This window comes from Rhinoraja longicauda, chromosome 1 (assembly GCF_053455715.1).
Source record: "Rhinoraja longicauda isolate Sanriku21f chromosome 1, sRhiLon1.1, whole genome shotgun sequence".
Taxonomy (NCBI): Eukaryota; Metazoa; Chordata; class Chondrichthyes; order Rajiformes; family Arhynchobatidae; genus Rhinoraja; species Rhinoraja longicauda.
This window is the reverse complement of record NC_135953.1, coordinates 108,104,396-108,125,252: the sequence shown is the minus strand read 5'-3', so window position 1 is coordinate 108,125,252 and position 20,857 is coordinate 108,104,396. Positions and strand designations below refer to the sequence as shown.

The 20,857-nt window shown below is 41.7% G+C and overlaps 1 protein-coding gene across 4 annotated transcripts in view; it reads right to left on the bottom strand.

Moving 5' to 3' along the window:
• The window catches only part of LOC144600287 (serine/threonine-protein kinase 32B-like), a 187,853-nt gene extending 168,123 nt beyond the window's left edge, over window positions 1-19,730 (bottom strand). Inside the window, exon 1 of one of the 4 annotated variants that reach the window (XM_078411876.1) lies at window positions 19,679-19,730. In XM_078411876.1, coding sequence (XP_078268002.1) covers window positions 19,679-19,688 — 10 coding nt within the window. In that variant the 5' untranslated portion in view covers window positions 19,689-19,730. Of the gene's footprint in view, window positions 1-16,843; window positions 17,306-18,326; window positions 18,367-18,474; window positions 18,531-19,678 lie in introns of those variants that run through there. The other 3 variants (XM_078411862.1, XM_078411881.1, XM_078411856.1) reach the window with 3 other exon arrangements.
• Between the last annotated feature and the right edge of the window lie 1,127 nt (window positions 19,731-20,857).

The window sequence follows — 20,857 nt, the reverse complement described above, 5'->3', positions numbered from 1 at the left end:
TCTCCACATCCACTCTATCCAAGCCTTTCAATTATAATACATCAGACAGTGATCTGCAGACGGATACCAATTCTCTTGAACAAAACACAATAAAAAAATTGAAAGAAGAAAGCACATGTTGACTTATCACACATCAAACACCTGCCCACAATCACAAGGGGCCAACTGGAAGTAGGCAGGGCTATCTAGAAAATAGACCGACCACCTTTGGTGTGCTTAATGGATGCTGCATGACGTGATGTTAACTCAATATCAATTGCAAAGACATATTAAAAACTATATCAATTGCTTAAAGCAAGGATGTCCCAATTTTGTGATTTTTTTTAATCAGATAAAATAAAATCACAAAATTAGGTCATCTTCGCTTAAAGCAATTGATATTGTGTTTTTCTTCCATTGAACAAGGCTAAAACATGACCTTTGCATTTCAGAGATGGCAGCTGCTTTTGAGACATGCACCTACACATCAGGAAAATGCTCAGCACTTTAAACTGACCTACCCACGCCTGCCTGTAATGGCTGTGACCTCATGGAATACACCTCTTCCCAATCTTGAAAATTGTCTCATAATATGAATAGCCCCAACGCCTTGAGATCAGTGGCAACATCAAATCCTTAGTCTGAGGGATGTGTGAGTTGCTGGCAGGAGTCACAAAAATCACAGCAAAATTTTTGCATTTAAAATAACATCCCAGGGATGAAGCAGTCACTTTAATGTTTTGCTTGCTCACAGCATTGCTAATTCACAGAGGTTGTTAGTCGCAAGCCTTCAATCTGATTCCTGTGGATCAATAATTAAAAGACACATTCATATCAGTGATGGAATCAAATGCACAAAGCATAACAGAGAGATGAAACCTGCTCTCCAGCGAATTGCAACAGGGTGTGCCTGGTCCAATTTCCTAATGAGTAAAACTTGATTGATTAAAATGAAAGATACAGCATGGGAAAAGCCTCATCGGCCCACCAACGATCGATCACCTACCTGTTCATACTAGTTCTATATTATCCCACATTTGCATCCAGTCCCTACAAGTGAGGGGCAATTTACAGACGCCAATTAACCTACGAACCTGCACGTTTTTAGGAGGTGGAAGGAAATCGGTACACCTGGAGGAAACCCACGCAGTCACAGGAAGAACCTGTAAACTCTTCACAGATAGCACCCGAGGTCAGGATCGAACCTGGGTCTCAGCAGCTGTGAAGCAGCAGCTCTATCAGCTACGCCACTGTGCCACATCAGGAAACGGGTGCAGATACTTCCGCATGGCAAAATGCCTTTTGTATGTGATTTAAACATTTAGAACAGACATAAATTTCTACTCAGCCCAGACATCAAACCTTGAGAGGGTTGCAACAAGGAGGTGCAGATGCTGGTTTGCAAATAAGGATACCACGTGCTGGAATAACTCAGTGGGTCAGGCAGCATCTCTGGAGAACATGGATAGGTGAAGTTTCGGATCAGGACCCTTCTTCGGGTCCCAACGAGAGAGTACAATTTTTGGTTACAGTTTTCCTAGTGCAGATCATGGTAATTGCTAGCACCCATCAGGAATTTATGAAAGACCCCTACTATGCACTACGTGTACTGAAACTCTGCACTGACAGTGGGGTCAATTGTCAAGGGCACGTTAAAGGTATCTGGTCAGAGTTCAAATTCCAGTGACATACTGAGATGCCCTATGAAATGATCGCTGTTTGGGCAATGTGGGGAGGATTACAATAGAGGAAGTCAGAGAGGGGTGACCTTTATAAAGCTTGCCCTTTGTAAATAAAAACATCCCTTCTGCCACAGAAATTCCAGCTATTTGCATGTCTTTTTCTTCGGTATATGGCATACATGTCAATTGTAAATGTTTCACACAGCCTACCATTGTGCTGGAAGCTAACCGCTGTGTCAGCACTTGTTGGAATAAATCAGCAACTGAGCCTTTCTCCCCTACATCCTATTTCAGTCCAGCTGCTAATGGAAGAAAGATCAGCCTCAGCATCATTGCCGATGGTAATGGAATCAAAGCCTGGAGACCAGGCTGGCGGGGGCATCACAATGTCAGGACATTTCTACTCTCAGAAAACATTTCCCAATTTCTACCATTACAGTGAGGTACAGTTTTAAGAAAAAATAGGGTCTTGCTCCACAACATGTACATCAATTTGAGTTAATTCACCAGAATTTCATACATTTTTGACACGGAGGTAGAATGAGTTAGGCATCTTTCACTGTTCAGCAACATGATGGTCATAAAGTTATACAGCATGGAAACAGTCCCTTCAGCCCTAACCTGCCTACCAAGACAGCGACAAGTTATACCTGGCATGGGCAGAGCACTCCCTCTGAGTCCATGTGACACTGTTGGGATACCATGATAGAGCTTTACATGACATTGGTGAGACCATATTTGGAGCGTTGTGTGCAGTTCTAGTTGCCCTGCTATAGGAAGGGTGTCACTAAGCTGGAGGGGATACAGAAAATATTCGCCAGAATGTTTCCAGGAGTCATGGGCTTGAGTTACAAAGAGAAGCTGCTCAGGCTGGGACTTTTTCTCCCTGGAGTTCAGGAGGCTTAAGAGTGACACTATATAGGTATATAAAATCATGAGGAAGAGATAAGGTGAATGGTCTTTTTCCCCAGGAGAGGACCATTCAAAACGTGAGAGCATAGAATACAGGTGTGAGGGAAAAGATTTAAAAGAGATTTGTGGGGCAACTTCTCCGTGCAGATGGTGATGACTTTATGGAACGAACTGCCGGTGGAAGCTGTATAGTCGGTACAATGGTGACCTTAAAAAAACTTTCAAAGAGGTGCATGGATAGGAATGGATTAGAGGGCCAAATGCAGGTAAATGTGACTAGCTCATTTAAAAAACGTGCTCAGCAAGGACGAGTTGGCCCAAAGGGACTTGCTTCCAGGCTGTATGATTTCTCTAACTCTATGACATCACTGATCAAGAATCAAGGGAGATGAAGCAGATTTCTACTTTAATTCGTTTCAATATTTGAAATTGTTTTTAATTATGCATGTGCGCACATGTGTGTTTTGCTGCTTCAAGTAAAAATAAACTAAACGTTTTTTAATTGGTCCCAATGTTACTGAATGTCAAAGTCCTCTTTAACAGTTGGTGGCCTAGAAGAGGGTGCTGTGCCTTCTGCCAAAGATATTCTATGAGTGCAGCAGGCTGCAGGCAGTGAGTTAGTCCCTGCCTCACGCTCTGCCACTGGAGGCCAATTCCTTTCAGAAGACCTCAACCATCTACATATACAGCCAGTGATTTTGAAGCAGAATTTATCCCAACAACCCAGCACTTTAGCGGCGTCGAAACTAGGTAGTGCTGTTCCATTAGCAAGACAGTGCATAAATTTGGTGACCATCAAGCTTCTTTTTGCATATCTTCAGTTTATCAATTGTACAAGAATCGATATGTTTGTCAATGAACCATCATCTAAGGTTTTGGATAGAATATAGTTTATAATGTAAAATGATAACTAACAAAGACGGAAAGTGGAAAATTGCGATTCCACTTATGTGGAAGAATTTGAAGCTATGTCTTGAGAATGTGATGGAAGGAATATTTTAAATGGTTGCACAGTTTCACAAACAGCTAGTTGTCACATTATGTTGTCTCCTGTAACGGTTCTTATTTTGAATATTATACTTCATGTCAGTTTCTCTACGTTTTAATTGGCTGCGTTAAGTATATATTTCAGAGCTATTTCCATGCCTACCACTATCTTGGCAATAGACACAAATACTGGAGTAACTCAGTGGGTCAGGCAGCATCTCTGGAGAAAAGGAATAGGTGACGCGGGTGTCAGGGGTTATGGGGAAAAGGTTAGGAGGGAGAGATAGGTCAGCCATGATTGAATGACGGAGCAGACTTGTTGGGCCAAATGGCCAAATTCTGCTCCTATCACGACCTTATGACATTTCAAGGCAGAATCCTTCTTCAGACTCCATTGTCTTGCCAATACCTTCTGATCTAAAAATGCAAGATGCTCACAATTGCTACATTACCATCAGAAGAAACGCTGTAAAGAAAAACAAGCCATTCCATTAAAATTAATATATAATTGAGTATCAACACATTTTATTTCATTTTCCAGATATGTATTCTGCCTCTGGCATAAACTTTCATAAACTATCATATGAAAATATATAAAATGCAAGATCTAGACACACTGATGTTTTTATAAACCATGCTAATTATGACTCACAAAGAGAGTTTTTTTTTTTATGGGAAAAAATTAGCATACAAAGCAAATAAGTGAAAATGTCTTGCTAGATTTGTATTAATTGGTTTCAAAATTGCTGGGCACCGCTTATCTCAAATGGCAGCATTGTTTATTTTTTAATTGGCTGCTTGATATCAATCTATCCAATACTCAAGAGTGGCAAGGAATGTAGCTGGTACCTGATCTGATGTTGCCTTGTTTTGCACAGCCAACCATCTTACAATGCCTCTGCAAAGCTGCACCAAGTCAGAATCTCATTGTTCCGGTTCACATCTGGTGCATAAGCCATATAACCACTCTTGAAAAACTCATAGCCTTGTCACTTAAATGAAAATAGAAACTCAAATACAGAAGCATATCTAGCGTGTTTGCAATTTGCATGCCACTGAAAGCTACATCAGACATAATTAGTAATACAAACAAGGGCAATTTTGTGCCATCAGTTCAAGGCAATTTAGTTTAGTTTCGTTTACAATGTTTTTACATGTGCATGTGTGCACATGTGTGTTTTGCTGCTTCAAGTAAAAATAAATATTTAAACTAAAATAAACTACTCATGTACACTGGATTGTGCATGAGAAACAACTGTTCTCACGTGAGCATCAGATTCACAAAGCCCCACGAGTAAGTTCAGGATATGACAGGTACTCGGGAATCTCCACTATGAGAATGGGTAAGGTGTGTTGTTGTAAAAGTTACTTTTTTCTAAATATTTGGAGTACTGCAGGCAGTTCTGAAAGCCCCATTACAGGCATGATGTGGCGGCTTTGGAAAGGATGCAGAGGAGGTTCACCAGAATGCTGCCTGGATTAGAGGATTTTTGCTACAGGGAGAGGTCAGATAGACTTGGATTGTTTTCTCTGGAACGTTAGAGGTCGAGGGGAGACTTAATAGAAGTATATAAAATTATGAGAGGATAGATAGGATAGACAGTTACAAACTTTGGATGGAAATGTCCAACACTAGAGGGCATAGCTATAAGGCAATACTGAGGATGCGTGGGCAAGTTTTTTTTACGCAGAGAGTGGTGGGGGCCTGGTACGCATTGCCAGGGGTGGTGGTCAAGTAAGATACGATAGTGGCATCAAGATGCTTTTAGATAGGCACATGGCCTGCAGGAAGGAGGCACTGAGCTGGCCCCTGCTTGTCGCCCGCGGCCGAACACAGGACCCTGGTGGGCCGCAGCCTGCATGTGGGAAGCAGCCAAGCTGGCCCTTGCTCATCTCCTGAAGGCCAGAGGCCGGGTGGATGGAGCCAGTGACGATAACAGATGCGATGGGTGAGACTCAGTAGACAATTTCTGTGCACTTTGCTAATCGTGGATTGTGCTTAGGTATGGAAATACTTTGCTGGACTGTATGTAAGAAAATAATTCCACTGTGTTTTAGCACATGTGACTATAAAAGCATCTTTGAACCTTTGAATGGAAGTGCAGGAAATAGAGAAATATGGATCATGTACAGGCAGATGAGATCAATGCAACTTGGCATCATGTTTGGCACAGACATTATGTACCAAAAGGCCTGTTCCTGTGCTGTACTGTTCTATGTTCTATGAATATAAGAAATATTTTAAATCTGCATGATTGGCTTATAGGATTTGACAGGAGATGAGACACTGGTCCCAGATGTCAAGAACAGTCAGGGTGTTGTAGAGTTAGGGGCGATGCTGTCTCACTCAGCCTTTCCAGTCTTACTGTCAAGTGAGACCCCCTGCCAGCAAAATATAATTATGATAAAAGTGTTCCAACTTTCCAAAAACAATTTTGCAAATGAATGCTTAAGTTAACGAAATAGGTGCAGCCAAACTGTAAGTACCTAGTAGATCTAACCTTACACCACATTGATGTCATAAATCAGGTGAATAGGCTCAAGTGACTGCTTTCAAATATTGTAAGTGCAATAACTCCAAGCTTGAGTATAGTTCGGCGTACTTAGTCATACAAAACCAACATTATTTGAAGGCCATTTCATGGCACATAGTATTTTGAACCACAAACGGTAGACACATCATGCACTTAGAAAATCCTTAATTTAATAAACGACTTAAAGATTAAAAATTCAGAGATTCGTAGGATGTTTAGAACATAGCACAAGATCAGTCAGCCCTTGAAGACCGCTTGGAACTCACTTGGTCAGGCACCATCTGTGGTGAAAAATGCACAGTTGATGTCCTCTGGATTGAAAGAGTGGAGATGAGACAGCCAGTATAAAGAAATTATATACATGGGGTGGGTGGAAGGCAAGAGCTGGCAGGTGACAGGTGGATTGGTGGAAGGAGTCAGGGGAGATAACATTTGAGGTTGGAACATGATTATTGGAGGTAAACAATAGACAATAGGTGCAGGAGTAGGCCATTCGGCCCTTCAAGCCAGCACCGCCATTCAATGTGATCATGGCTGATCATTCTCAATCAGTACCCCGTTCCTGCCTTCTCCCCATACCCCCTGACTCTGCTATCCTTAAGAGCTCTATCTAGCTCTCTCTTGAATGCATTCAGAGAATTGGCCTCCACTGCCTTCTGAGGCAGAGAATTCCACAGATTCACAACTCTCTGACTGAAAAAGTTTTTCCTCATCTCCGTTCTAAATGGCCTACCCCTTATTCTTAAACTGTGGCCCTTTGTTCTGGACTCCCCCAACATTTGGGAACATGTTTCCTGCCTCTAACGTGTCCAGCCCCTTAATAATCTTATACGTTTCGATAAGATTCCCTCTCATCCTACTAAATTCCAGTGTATACAAGCCTAGTCGCTCCAGTCTTTCAACATATGACAGTCCCGCCATTCCGGGAAAGGGGCTGTCAGATGATGGAATCTGATGGGAGAGGAAGGTGGACTTTGGGACAAAATAAGGAAGGTGGTTGGGCAGATGGTAACTGTTTGGAGAGAGGGAATGGTGAGAAGTGTGTGAGTGATCAGCAGGTGGAGTAGGTAGGTAAGAAGCTGGGTGAGAGGTGTCAGGGTGTTGGTGGGAAACAAGGGTGTCTGTGGGAATTCTGGCATCCATCCATCTGCGGGAGATGATGGTGTGGCTTGGTGTTGTCCTGCTTGGAGAGGGGGATTTTTCAGTGTCCTCTCCATTTGATTTGGCCGCTGAGCCTGTGCAGGTAAATGGGAATACAAACTTGCCCAGCATCTGCATTCGACTCTCCACCTAATAGGCTGCTTCCAGAGGGGCATACTCGGTTGCAGGAGTTGCCGGAAGGCGGACGCACGAGGGATCAGCCGACCGTCTCTAGGGACTCCAGCTCCAGTGCCTTTGGCTCTCCTGAGCCTTACCCACAAGGCAGCGGGGTGCTATTTAACCCATAGTTGGGACCTGGTTGATAGACGTCAGGACGTGTCCACACGCCGGTGGGCCTGCACATCGCATCTCTGGGGGCCAGAGTTCCTCCGAGATTCCCACACAGTTTAGCCTGGGACTGAAGATGGCCACAGTTACCATGTGTTGCCACGAGGAGGCACTGCGAGAGTCTTGTTGATGCAGATGTTATGTACTGGCAGAAGAAGCCTTACGCACTCAGCTCCCTTTTTCTCAAAATTTGCTAGCCAGTGGCATCTGGATTTATACCAGGGCACTAGACACATGCAACACCCTGTGGCTCGCACCACCAACACAATGTGGGAATATCTGGTTGGATAATAATGCAGTTACCTGGTGAAGATAATTTAGTTTATATTCGAAGATGGATGCTTTCTTGTAAGATTCTCAGGATGGTCTTAAGCTCTTCTCACTGCAACTATCAGGAAGGTGGTACAGAATCCTGAAGTCCTGTACCACCAGGTTTGTGGACTCATACTTTCTTTAACTATTAGGGTTTGGAACCAACCCATACCTGGCTACACAGTCCTAATCCTACCTCAACAATGGAACAACTTGTTTTTTTTCCATTTCTGATTTTGCACTGATGTCTTGTCTTTTTTTTGGCATTGTCTTGTTATATTTAGAATTTTATATGTAATTACATAGACTGACAGTAAAGTCAGCTTGAACTTGAAATGGTGAATATGTTGCTCAATTTCATGAGATAGGCATTGTTTTCTTTATAGCTCATAGCTTTTTTTCCGACGCTGATGATCAGGAGAATGACCAACATTTTTCAATATGTTTACTTCCAAAGATTAACCACATTTGACTCTGTGCAGTCATAATGTAAATCTATTTCCAGACTTTGTGCATCTGTGCATTATGTGCCCATTTATAGTACTGTAATTCTTGATCTGCATTATCACATAACTCCAGGAAATCAGAAGAGTTGGGAATATGTAAACTAAATATACAGACTCCATCTATTTTTATCACGCGCTGATCAACAAATCAGTGAACCTTAAAGAGATCTTTGGAAGCCACTTTAGAAAAAACAGAATAAATGTTTTTTTAAATTTCTACAGGATGAGGAAGATCCTGTAGATTTATTACTTCAGTCTGCTGTTCAGTCATACAGCATGGAAACAGATACTTCGGCCCAAAGTGTTTATGCTGACCAAGATGCCCATTTATGCTAGTCCCATTTGCCCATTTCTATATTAGCCTGTATATGAAATCAGCTCATATTAATATTGTTATCCTGTAGGTGGACTGCCTCTCCAGGTCATTTACTGCCCAGTTCAGGTAGTGATCAAAGTCTACCTTTAATGAATGAGAATGCTTCTTTCGCAAAGGATCCAGATAATGAAATGGAAATGAACAAATCAAGTGGTTCGCATTGTTCTCTGAAAATGTCAGTGTCATAACATTTGTAAGGGATTTCAAACAGTTTTGAGAAAGAAATAATTATTTTGACTCATAAAACCAATACATTCTCCAATGCATCAGATGTATGTCATGGGAATTATCAATGTGGATTTATGAATATCTTATACCGTGCATCATGAGAGCTGTGCATATTGGGATATTGTGGTCATGTTTAAAAAAAAATCCCTGTAAATAAAACATGGAATTCATGTAATCTTCAATCGGGGCTACTGATTTTACAATGGAAAAATGTATTTGTGTTTGTACCGCAAGGCAGGCAATGGTTTTAATTCATTGGTTTCGGGACTGAATTGCACAACTTTAATTCACCTTAGAAACTAATCACGATCATAACTTACTCAAATTAAAGAATACTTTTTAATATATTTATTTCTTCATCACATTTATATATATTTGCACATTCTTATTATTTAGAAAGTGTGGAGCTAGATGCAATGATCAGTTTGCATTAAGCACATTTTCAAAGCAAAACTAAAATAACATAATATACGATATTTCTCTATTTGGGGAAATGGTAAAAACAAATTAGGATGACTTTCTATCTGTCGATGGAAATATCAGTCAGTGGATCCACCACCAGGTGCAATTCTATCCATTGACATTACACCAGTTTAAATTTTCTCAATGATACATCCTTCACTAGAAGTCGGTTAACTGGTTCCATAGGTCGCAACTATGAATCGCTTTTGGGCTCACATCTGTATCTAACCAACAATCATCCTATCAGGGAACCTCCTCACCTGAGGTCATCTATTGCCAGCCCTGATTTGTCCTGTTTTTTTCTTCACTTTCAGTTTCCTCCCCCACCCTCCCTACTACAATCAGTCTGAAGAAGGGTCCCCACCCAAAACGTCACCCATCCTTTTTCTCCAGAGATGCTGCCTGACGCACAGAGTTACTCCAGCTCGTTGTGTCTATCTTTACACGAAAGTTCTTCTTGGTTTAAAAAATTACAAAAATTAGAATGAATTACTGGAGATATTCATAACAAAATGGAAATCAACAGTACAGCTTTCAATACAAAAGAAAATTGAAATTAAGTGCTAATCTTGTTTTGACTTTAGAAGTTGTGGGAATAATTCTGGTTAATAATCTAGGAATGGAGCAATTCTATAGATGATTTGAACCATGACAAGTTTTTGTTTTCATTGTGAATTCACTCACAGGACTATAATTATGTGACTGCATCTGGTTGACCTTCTCTTCATGAAAGTGCAGGAGATGGGGTGGGAAAGTAAGGGGTGGATGAAGACATTTTTCTTAGTGTAATCTCATCAATGATGCCATTGCACATTCATCGCACAGATGGAGAAAAAGCTTATTATTTTGGATCTAACAATAGAAACTTATTCAACTGTCGAAAGAATACTGAGACACCCCTGTAGCCCCATCAATACCATGAGCACTTCTCAATTGTCCCTCATGTTTGCCATGGAGGAAAACCTTCACATTGTACTCAGCTTAAACTGATTCAATTATGTTGAGTAATTCTATCTGATTTGCTTCAGGTAATAACATAAATGAAACAGCTTGGGTATGGAAATGCCACTTTGAGTAGACTTGAATTTCTGAGGCAGGCTGTTTGCAATGTTGCTTTAATTATTTAATAAAATTAAGCTCTAAGCATAAATAATCACAGGAAATAATATATTTGCATGCAGATAATGCATAATAATGTAACAATTTGATTTTAATTTCAAATATCTGTCCTTCATGTTTTTACTGAGTGATATTTATTGGAGTGTAACACAATAAGATATTGCTCTACATCTAGTTTACTCCAATAAATAAAAAGTACAGAAGGGATGTTTGATTGGCACATTTTCTGACTCGCTGATGAGCTTGATACTCACTGAGTAAAATATAAAATGAAAAGTATAAAGGTCATACTAATGCAATCATTAAGGATTAAAAACATTACAATAAGAATAGTGCAGTAAAGGTCAGAGATGACTGTACATTTTCTGATGATAATTAAAGAGTTTAGAAATAGTGATTATGGACTAATAAGCAATTTTTGATGACTTTCTCCATTAATAAGCACCTTCCACCCCTATTAGAGATACAGACACCTGCTCAAGGTGTCCAGCAGGGCAAAACAACAATCTTGTTCAAGTGCAATCATGTCTTATCCATTGTAATGCCAAATATGAATGCTTATTTCTTTCCTAACAGTGACTGTCCACTTGCTGTGTTTATATCTGTCAATAGCAACATTTCAGTGATGCAGATAAACTGATTCCCAGATGCTTTTCGCTGCAAGTATTTGTTTGAGAACACAAAATGTCTCTGGCTTATTACATCTGCTGAGTTATAAACCACTGATCCATCTGGGCCTTATTCATAGTCAACTCATCTACTTATAAGAAAAACATCGTCTGAACTGGGCATTTAACTCAGTTTCTCTTTTATGTATATTTTTGCTGCAAACAAATGGATACAAATAGTTTCTAGAATCATAGAGTCGCACAGCATGGAAACATGTCCTTCGGCCCAACTTACCCATGCTGGCCAAGATATCCCATCTACACTAGTCCCGCCCGCCCATATCCTTCTAAATCTTTCCTATCCTTGGGGCAAGTGGAAGGAATTTGTGTTATGTAGCAGACATACCAGAGATAAAAAGTAAGCACTTAAAAGTGAAAGTCGGACACTTCAGTGATAATGTCTTGTTTAATGGACATTTTTAAGATAATTTAATTACCCCTGAAGATGAGAGAGGTTCACAGTTTGACCCCCATAATTGTATCAGTGACATTCTGATTGGCAAAAATTCAAGACCACCGTTAGGAGCTTCAAATGATTTTTAGCTGCAGTATTTATTTACAAGCTGCAGGGTACTCGCTGCTCACGGCTTTGGGGTTACAGAAGCTGCCCAGCAACTTGGGTTTGGAAGATAGGTAAGAATGTACAGATATTTGACCTGAGAATTGTCCGAGGCTGAATGCTGTTCCCAGCCTTAAAAAAATGTGACATTTTTGGTGCAAGTTCCATTGATTCCTTTAAGTTGCATCATTTAGGCTACCTTATAACCTGCAAAAAACAACACAGGAAAAATCCCGACATAACATTTCTCTTTTTTTACCAAGTAATTTGCCGCTGGTCTGCCTCAGCTGACTTTGGATACCATTTTATACACGCAAAAAGTAATAGGCATGGCTCAATGATACCATTCCTGCCTCTAAACTGGAAGGTTGTGACATTCGAGATCCTTCAACATAAAATCTAGGCTGGTGCTTCACTGCAGAACAGGGGTGGGAGGGGCGAGAGAGTTCTGTGCTGTTGGATGCTGGAACAACATGTTTTCATCACTTTTGTGAGGCAGGCCAAATTGACATTCAACATCACAAGGTGCCGAGCTTCTTGAAGGAACGTCACCTTGCCACTTCCGACTGCTCTCCGACACTGGGCTCCTCATGGACTGCGGCAAGAGAGCACCAACTTCATGCAGTTTCTCAGCAGTAACACCAGGAAATCTGCCAATTAAACTTGTGCTGGGCAGAACTACTGAAGCTTCAATTACTTCACTGCAGATAAACAACTCCTGGGGAGATCAGAGACTTTCAGATTATTTATATTTACTTAAATTAACTGAAATAAATTCAGTGCATTTAAGTTTTTTGTGCTTCTAATGTTTAGTCATTTAATTATATTTAGTTCATGAAAATATATTCAAATGTATTAAATTTGGAAAAAGTTTTTATAATTTAATAGAATTATTTTTTGATATTTAGTTTAGTTTTGAGATGCAGCATAGAAACAAGTCCATTGGCCATCAAGTCCGCGCTGACCAACAAACAACCATGGACTAGTTCTTTGATATCCCAGCTTCGCATCCTACGCACTAGGGGCAATTTACAGAAGCCCATTAACCTACAAACCTGCACGTCTTTGGAATGTGGGAGGATAGCAGAGTACCCGGAGAAATGCCATGTGGTCACAGGGAGAACGTGAAAACTTCATGCAGGCAGCACCTGTAGTCAGGATCGAACCCGGGTTTCTGGCGCTGTAAGGCAGCAACTCTACCGCTGTGCCGCTGTATATATTTGGATTGTTTTTGAGTGCTTATGTCAGTGACACCAGAGAGATTTTTTTATATGACAGGTCTGATGGCTTAGCCACCATCTGACTTGGCTGTTAAAGGCATTTCTGGAGGTGGTAAGCACTCCTTTTGGTGAAAAGGTCCCACACCGTATACTGTCTGGGGCTTGAAGGAATTTGGAGACAACTTTGGGCATCCAGTTGCCACCCCTGAACAGAACACGTGGTGGACTGGTTGAGTTTAGTTTAGTTTAAAGGTACAGTGTGGACACGGGCCCTTTAGCCCATCTGGTCTGCATCGACCAACGATCCCCCGTACACTAGTTCTATCCTGCACTCTAGTGATAATTTACAAAAGTCAATTAACTTACAAACCTGCACGTCTTTGGAATGTGGGAGGAAACCGGAGCACCCAGAAAAAAATCATGCAGTCACAGGGAGAACGTACAAACTCCATATAGACAGCAGTCATAGTCAAAGTCAAACGCAGGTCTCTGGCGCTGTCAGGCAGCAGTTCTACCGCTGCGCCACTATGCCACACTGGTGACTGAAGGTGTTTATTATCTCACTGAGGCAGGCAGAATGGACCAATATCCTGGGCACATTAGACACACATCATGCACTATGGTGCTAAACAAGGATCTCGAATACCTTCTCAATAGATCTCATGGGGCTGTTCACAAGAAGAGCAAAAAAGTCCTTCCTGGCCTCTGACTAATAAGTATTCCTCGGATAATATCACCTCAACTGGTATCTGCTCATTAAACATATAAATATTGCAGGAATTCTGAAATCATAACAGAAAATAGAAAAACCCAGCAGGTCAGACAACATCCATGTTGGATAATATTTCAGACCAATGGCTTTTCATCAGAGCCTGCTCCTTTTAGACTATGCTGCAACTCCCTTAATACAACGGTGAGCCTGGATCAAAAAGTGCTTCCTTGGTAACAAACCACTTGAGAGGACCTAAATTCATAAACAGCACTAGAACAATGCAAGTTGTCTTCCTTTACTTCACTCACCCCCTTCACCCACTCCCCCTCCCTCCCTCACCCAACCTCCATCTATTTTTGCTTAGAACATAGGATGCCTTTAAAAAGAACGGCCAAAAATTAAATCAGAAAGGCAAGTATGTGTACAAAGGGTCTTGTAGGATTTACATTTCTAATGTGCCATCGTTCAAAAAATAAATGGCCACCAACTGGAGCCTGTGCTAATAATAATAATAATAATAATAATAATAATAATAATAATACATTCCTTTATTCGTCCCACACTGGGGAAATTTACAGTGTTACAGCAGCAAAGTGGATAGCAAGAGAGCAAGAGATCATTAATTATAAATAGAAGATACATAAATTGTTATCAGTTTTCCGTGTGTTCTTAGCTGTTATTGTTGACTCGTCTGCTGGGAGCAGTGCTGGTTGTGCAGTCTCACAGCAGCGGGAAGGAAGGACCTCCTATATCTCTCCTTCACGCACTTGGGGTGAAGGAGTCTGTCACTGAAGGAGCTACTTAGTGCAGTGACAGTATCCTGCATGGGGTGGGAGTCGTTGTCCAGCAGCGATGTTAGCTTTGCCATCATCCTCCTCTCTCCCACCACCTGCACTGAGTCAAGGGGGCAACCCAGGACAGAGCTGGTCTTCCTGCCCAGCTTGTCGAGTCTCTTCCCCTCCGCCGCTGAGATGCTGCTGCTCCAGCAGACCACTCCATAGAAAATGGCCGATGTAACCACCGTGTTGTAGAAGGTCCTTAGGAGTGCCCCCTGCGCTCCAAAGGACCTGAGTCTCCTTAGCAGATAAAATCTGCTCTGGCCCTTTCTGTACAGCATATCGGTGTTTTCAGTCCAGTCCAGTTTATTGTTGAGGGAGACACCCAGGTACTTATAAGAATCCATCCTCTCGGTTTACAAACAGTAACAGATGCTTACTGTTTCATCGCCTCGCTGCATGCATGTAATTATGCTACATGTAGCATTATTTTCTTTTTGGGTAGTCCCCTGATATTATTTTGCTCTGTTGTTATTTCTATGTTAAATGTGGTGCTCCCTGCTCAAATGAGACTCCCAGTATGTCTAAAAATAGCTTGCAAATTGAGTTTGCATTCCAGTGGTCACAAAATATTTCATCATTAATCAAAATCAGCGGCTATGCCAAAAATTATTATTCAGCTAAATCTATTTCTCTTATAAATTTATAGCAGCACTGAGTCATTCAGAAAAAAAATACTTACAATAATGTTAACAATAAAAGGCACTTGGGGTTTTTCTTTAAAAGGATTCTTTCATGGATGTAATTAAGCACAATGATAAAGGAAATTGAATTCCACTCTGAAAATGTTTATTGTGACTTTCTTCCCTAAAATAAACAATAATTTCTAATTTCTCAAAAGAGCATCCTTTTGATAGTCTTTAAATAAGAACCAGATTACCACTGATATCTTTTTATCGTTACCAATTACATTAGTACAGTTCTTGAACTGCATTAGGGCATTTACTGCATACATTTAAAATTCACTTGACTTGACAACCAAGGTGGGTTGTCAACCCGTGAAAGAGATCGGTGCACTGCAGCACAAACTGTTAACTTACTGGTGAACTAGTCAAAACAGAAATCTTCGTGCCATCAATCGAAAGTTGCATTCGATTTAAATATCAGTCTTTATAAACAACATTGGAGACAGTTTGACAAGTAAGGTGTGATAATATGACCAGTATACCGGGTTAAAGTCTATAAAGTAAATCTGATAGAAGAATGACGAGTTATCTATTTGTAGCCTGAACTTTGCCGGTCAAAATCGAATAAAGGAGAGTAAAAATCTAAACCCTACGCTACAGGTAACACGTAACAATATTGACATCATGTCACACAAAGTGCTGGAGTAACTCAGCGGGTCTGGACCCGAATCGTCACCTATCCATGTTCTCCAGAGATGCTGCCTGATCCGCCGAGTTACTCCAGCACGTAGTGTCTTTCTTTGTGAACCAGCATCTGCAGTTCCTTGTTTCAACATTGACATTCTATTGTCAAACATTGTCCTGTTGTGTTCAGAGGGTGAACATGCAGCAATTAAGTCAACTCTCTTAAGCAAACAGTTCCACGAGGTGCTCGCAGCTCGCAAGTTGGCCGGTCTGAACGCAGTTGCCTGGGGATACAATTCATACACCACCTAATGCAGAGTTCTGTCGATAGAACCGATCGAGTTTAAACTGAAATCCTCATTAGCAGTTCCATAAGGATTTTAAATGCAACGGTGTGATTACCGCCCGGAATATCTTAATATGCTTTACCAGTCATACTGTAGAAACAAAACAATCAAAGCCATACCGTGGGACATAAATTAGCTGCATATCAAACGACTATGTTTGAAAGTGGTACATCAGAACCGGTTAACCACCCCTCATCAAGTTAGCGTAGGTTCTAAATCGAAAAGCCTTGCCACTTGTGGATTGAATAATTGGTGAAATCATATTTCATAGGAGTTGTTTCTAAAAATTATATTTATGGTCAACTTATGTTAAGTTAATGTATTGTGGGTTCTTCGCCGCGATGTTATGTTACAATTGTATTAAAAAGTTGAAATTTAGGATTTTTAAGTACTAAAACAGTGTGCTTCGCTTTCAATGAAAGAACCCTTTCGTACATTAAGAGAAATCTACAATACGAGGACAAATTACCTTTCTTTATTTCCACGCCTTGTAAGAGTCATACCTCCAGCGGCCAAAGCAACGTACGGCAGAAGTGGTTCGAATGTAAGGAGCAGGGATTGAATTGCAAAGAACTGCGAATATTGTACAATACAATGAGAACTTACCATCTTCGTTTTCGTCAAAGACTGGCGTTTTATGGGAGTGGTTGGCGCCCATATTCCTGCTCTTCTGCATACCCCGAGAATTCCGACAATCTGTGAACAACGAGCATCCCACGAAAGCAAGACCTACACAGCAGAATAATTTCAAGGCGGCTCAGACACCAGGGTGCGGGCTCCTCACAGCTGAGCTGCAGCTGTTGAACAGAAGGGCCGGCGCGATGTCTGAGCCCATAGCTTCCAGCATGAAGCGCCGAAATGACAACTTCTGCTGAACGGTGGGTCTACATCGTATCGCCACCAGCGTGGTAATGGGGGCGATCAGATCTAGCCCTGGCCATTGCCGCGGGGAAAGTGGTCGCGGTCATAAATCCGATTGCTAAGTAAGGGCTGTGGTATCACTGGACCCGCTCCAGATGCGGACTGTGGTGAGTTTAGGGACTGTGCAGGAAACACTAGGCACCTCAAGCCCTCTTGTTCCCAGTTGATATGCACATTGGCAAACAGCGGGGAACCCTGACCCTTCCCACCTCCCCTGGTCGGATTGCATTCAAAATTAAAGGCGTTAAACTGAGACATAAACCTCTTGGATTTCACGTTTGTTTCCGAAGCAAGGTAACATTGTGCTCCCGTGCACATGTTGGCATTAACGTGGCTTCTGGCAATATTCCTCATCACCTGCAGTGGGAGCACTTTCCTTATTTTGTTTTTTTAAACTATTGAAATCACTTGCTGCATCTGAATGTAATGCGTGGGGATTGTTTTGCAGAAACCACAAATGTTTTCACAGGATACAAGGTTAGGCTAATTACACTTGTGTTTACACCCAGCTTCCTGAATCCGCAGAGTGAAAAGAAAATACAATAAAATGCTGTCACGTGAAACAGCAGACGCTGGAACATTAATCAAAACACAAAGTGCTAGGAGGAACTAGGCGGGCCAGGCAGCATCTGGAAAGGGAATAGACAGGCGACATTATGGGCTGGGACCCTTCTTCAGACTGGCCGGGATCCTGGCACAGTGTGAAGAAGGATCCCGACCTCAAAACCTCCTTTCACTGCCCGTCCCGCTGAGTTACTCCAGTAGTATAAGAAAATAACTGCAGATGCTGGTACAAATCGATTTCACAAAATGCTGGAGTAACTCAGCAGGTCAGGCAGCATCTCGGGAGAGAAGGAATGGGTGACGTTTCAGGTCGAGACCCTTCTTCAGTCTTCAGTCTGAAGAAGGGTCTCGACCCGAAACGTCACCCATTCCTTCTCTCCCGAGATGCTGCCTGACCTGCTGAGTTACTCCAGCATTTTGTGAATAAATCGAGTTACTCCAGTATGTTGTGTCTATCTTCGGTTTAAACCAACATCTGTAGTTCCTTCCTACACAGAGGTGGGAACGATTGGTTTAGTGGGATTTCAATAGTTAAAATGTCAGTTGTGCATCTAGGTTTGCCGACGCATAGCAGAGAAAAAAACAAACTACCGGCAACACCAACTTGCAATCAGTCGACCCTCCTCCCTGGAACCACAATAACATCTGTGCACTTTAAGGATCTTGCTCTTGCGGTGTGAAGGCGAATACTGAGACCTCAGTGTTGTCATCACATTTCAAGCGGTTACATCGCGGGAATTGTTTCATCTTACCAGTGTTTTCCCACTGCAAATACAACGTTTTCTTTTCGGAGCCGTGAATAAACATTGTGTGCAGGGACCAGATGGAGGTTCGCAAATAAATAATCGAGCGAGGCAGAACTTTAATTTGTTTGCACACGTGCAGCTCTTCAGCCCCCTGCTTCAATCGTTGATTCTTCCTGTAATTCGCCGTCCCGATTTGCATTTTAATTACACAACGCGGACAGCCTTTGTTTTATAAATTAAAGTGCGTCGCTCTCCTGCTCGTTTTCTGGTTTATTATTGTTCGAAATGGGTCGCAAGTGTAACGGTGAGCACAATGTAATTGAGGGCCAGGCTATGGTTTCAGATTCCTTCATTCAATGAATATCACAAAATGGTAAGATTAAGATGTACGCCCAAGGAACTGCAGATGCTGGTTACAAAAAAAAAGACCCAAAGTGCTGGAGTAACTCAGCGGATCAGGCAGCATCTCTGGAGGACATGGATGGGTAGCGTTACGGGTCGGGACCATTCTTCAGATTGACTGTAATAAGGGAAGCAGCTGGAAGGTTAAGATTAGCCCATACAATACATACTGTATTCCCATCTGTTGAAACAGTTTCTTCGTCTTTTGACTATAAACCTCGATTCATATTTTCGTTCAATATTGAAGAAAGCTAGGCCGGCTATCAGAACAATCCCATTAATACAACTCCCTCCACTAATTTCCTTGTAGTTTAGGGGGGCACAGTGGCGCAGATACTTCCTCACAGTTCCAGCGACCTGGGTTGAATCCTGACCCCGGGTGGAGTCTGCACACTCTGTCTGTGACCCACATGGGTTTTCCTCAGTTCCCCAGTCACCCCGCACCCAAAGGTGCAGCGGTCGGTACGTTAATTGGCTTCTGCAAATTGCCCTTGTGTGTAAATAAATCGTGTAATCTACATAAGGTAATTGACCCGAAATGCCACCTACCCATGTTCTCTAGAGATGCTGCCTTACCTGCTGAGTTACTCCAGCACTTTGTGTCTTTTCTGAAATCTGATGGAAATATGGCGGGAATAAAATGGGATTAGTGTTGAATTAGTGAAAATTAATGCATGACAGTCAGCACAAACTGGATGGGCTGAAGAGCCTGCATCTGTGCTCTATGACTGATATCACCATCATATCCCCAATTAATCCACCAAGAAGTACATCGTTGGGATGTGGGAGAAAACCTGAGAAAACTCACGTGCAAACATCTCTCAGACACTAACAGACCCCGGGTGGATCTGACCCAGGATGGATGCAGATTGCCAATGTTATAGCAGTCACAAAAGTCGTTTTTGTTTTGATTTTTCATCCACTGATGTGAACATGACCAACAATCTTGCCACTTATTGTCCATTCTTCATTCCCCGCAGACCGAGACAGCAGTAAGCACCATGATGACCCTTGGAGTCACATCTAGGCCAAAGAGTTTAAGCATGGCAGACCTCCTGTAAAAGTATTAATGAATTAATACTGTGATTTCAGCACACTAGGATTAGTTTTTCATTCTATATTTTTAAATTGTTTTATTTGATATCCCCTAGCTGCCATTGTGTGGTTCAAGTGCAGTCCCTCAGATCAATGTCCAGAGCTCCATCTACTAATCCAGTAATTTCATCACCCTGCCACCTTACCATCCAATGCCATTGCATATACTTGAATTGAGTGGCAACAGTGGCTGTCCATAATGTCTGTGCCAAATATAATGCCAAAATAAACTAATCTTATCTGCCTGCACATGATCCATCTCCTTCCTTTCCTGCATATCCTTGTACCTATCAAAAAGCCTCTTAAATGTCACTATCTGATCTGCCTCCACCCCGGGACGTGCATTCCAGGCACTTGTCACCCTCTGTGTACAAAACTTGCTCTGCACATCTCCTTTACACTTTGCCCTTCTCATCTTAAAGCTATGCCCTCTAGTCTTTGACATTTCCACCCTGGGAAAAGGGTTCTGACTGTCTACCCCATCTATGCTTCTTATAATTTAATATACTTCTATTAAAGTTTCCCCTCAACCTCTGACATTCTAAAAAAAAAAAAATCCAAGTTTGTAGTGTGTGGTAGTCACACAACCTCTCCTAGTATCCAATACCCTCCAATTGAGGCAGCATTCTGGTAAACATTAATGGTAGAGTCTGGGAGGAATTGATGGGAATGTAGGGAGGATAATTTGTCAGAGTATGATTATTGTGTAAAGGGCTGCATGATGATCAGTACAAATTCAGTGGGCCAGAGGGCCCTTGCCCATGCTCTATCCCTCTGATGATGACGACTCTAAAATATTTTATTGTCAATTAAGTACTTTTTTCAAAGTATGTCAATAATTTAAGATGGGAAGTGTTGCAACCAGTTTGCATTCTGCAAGGTTGTTATCTGC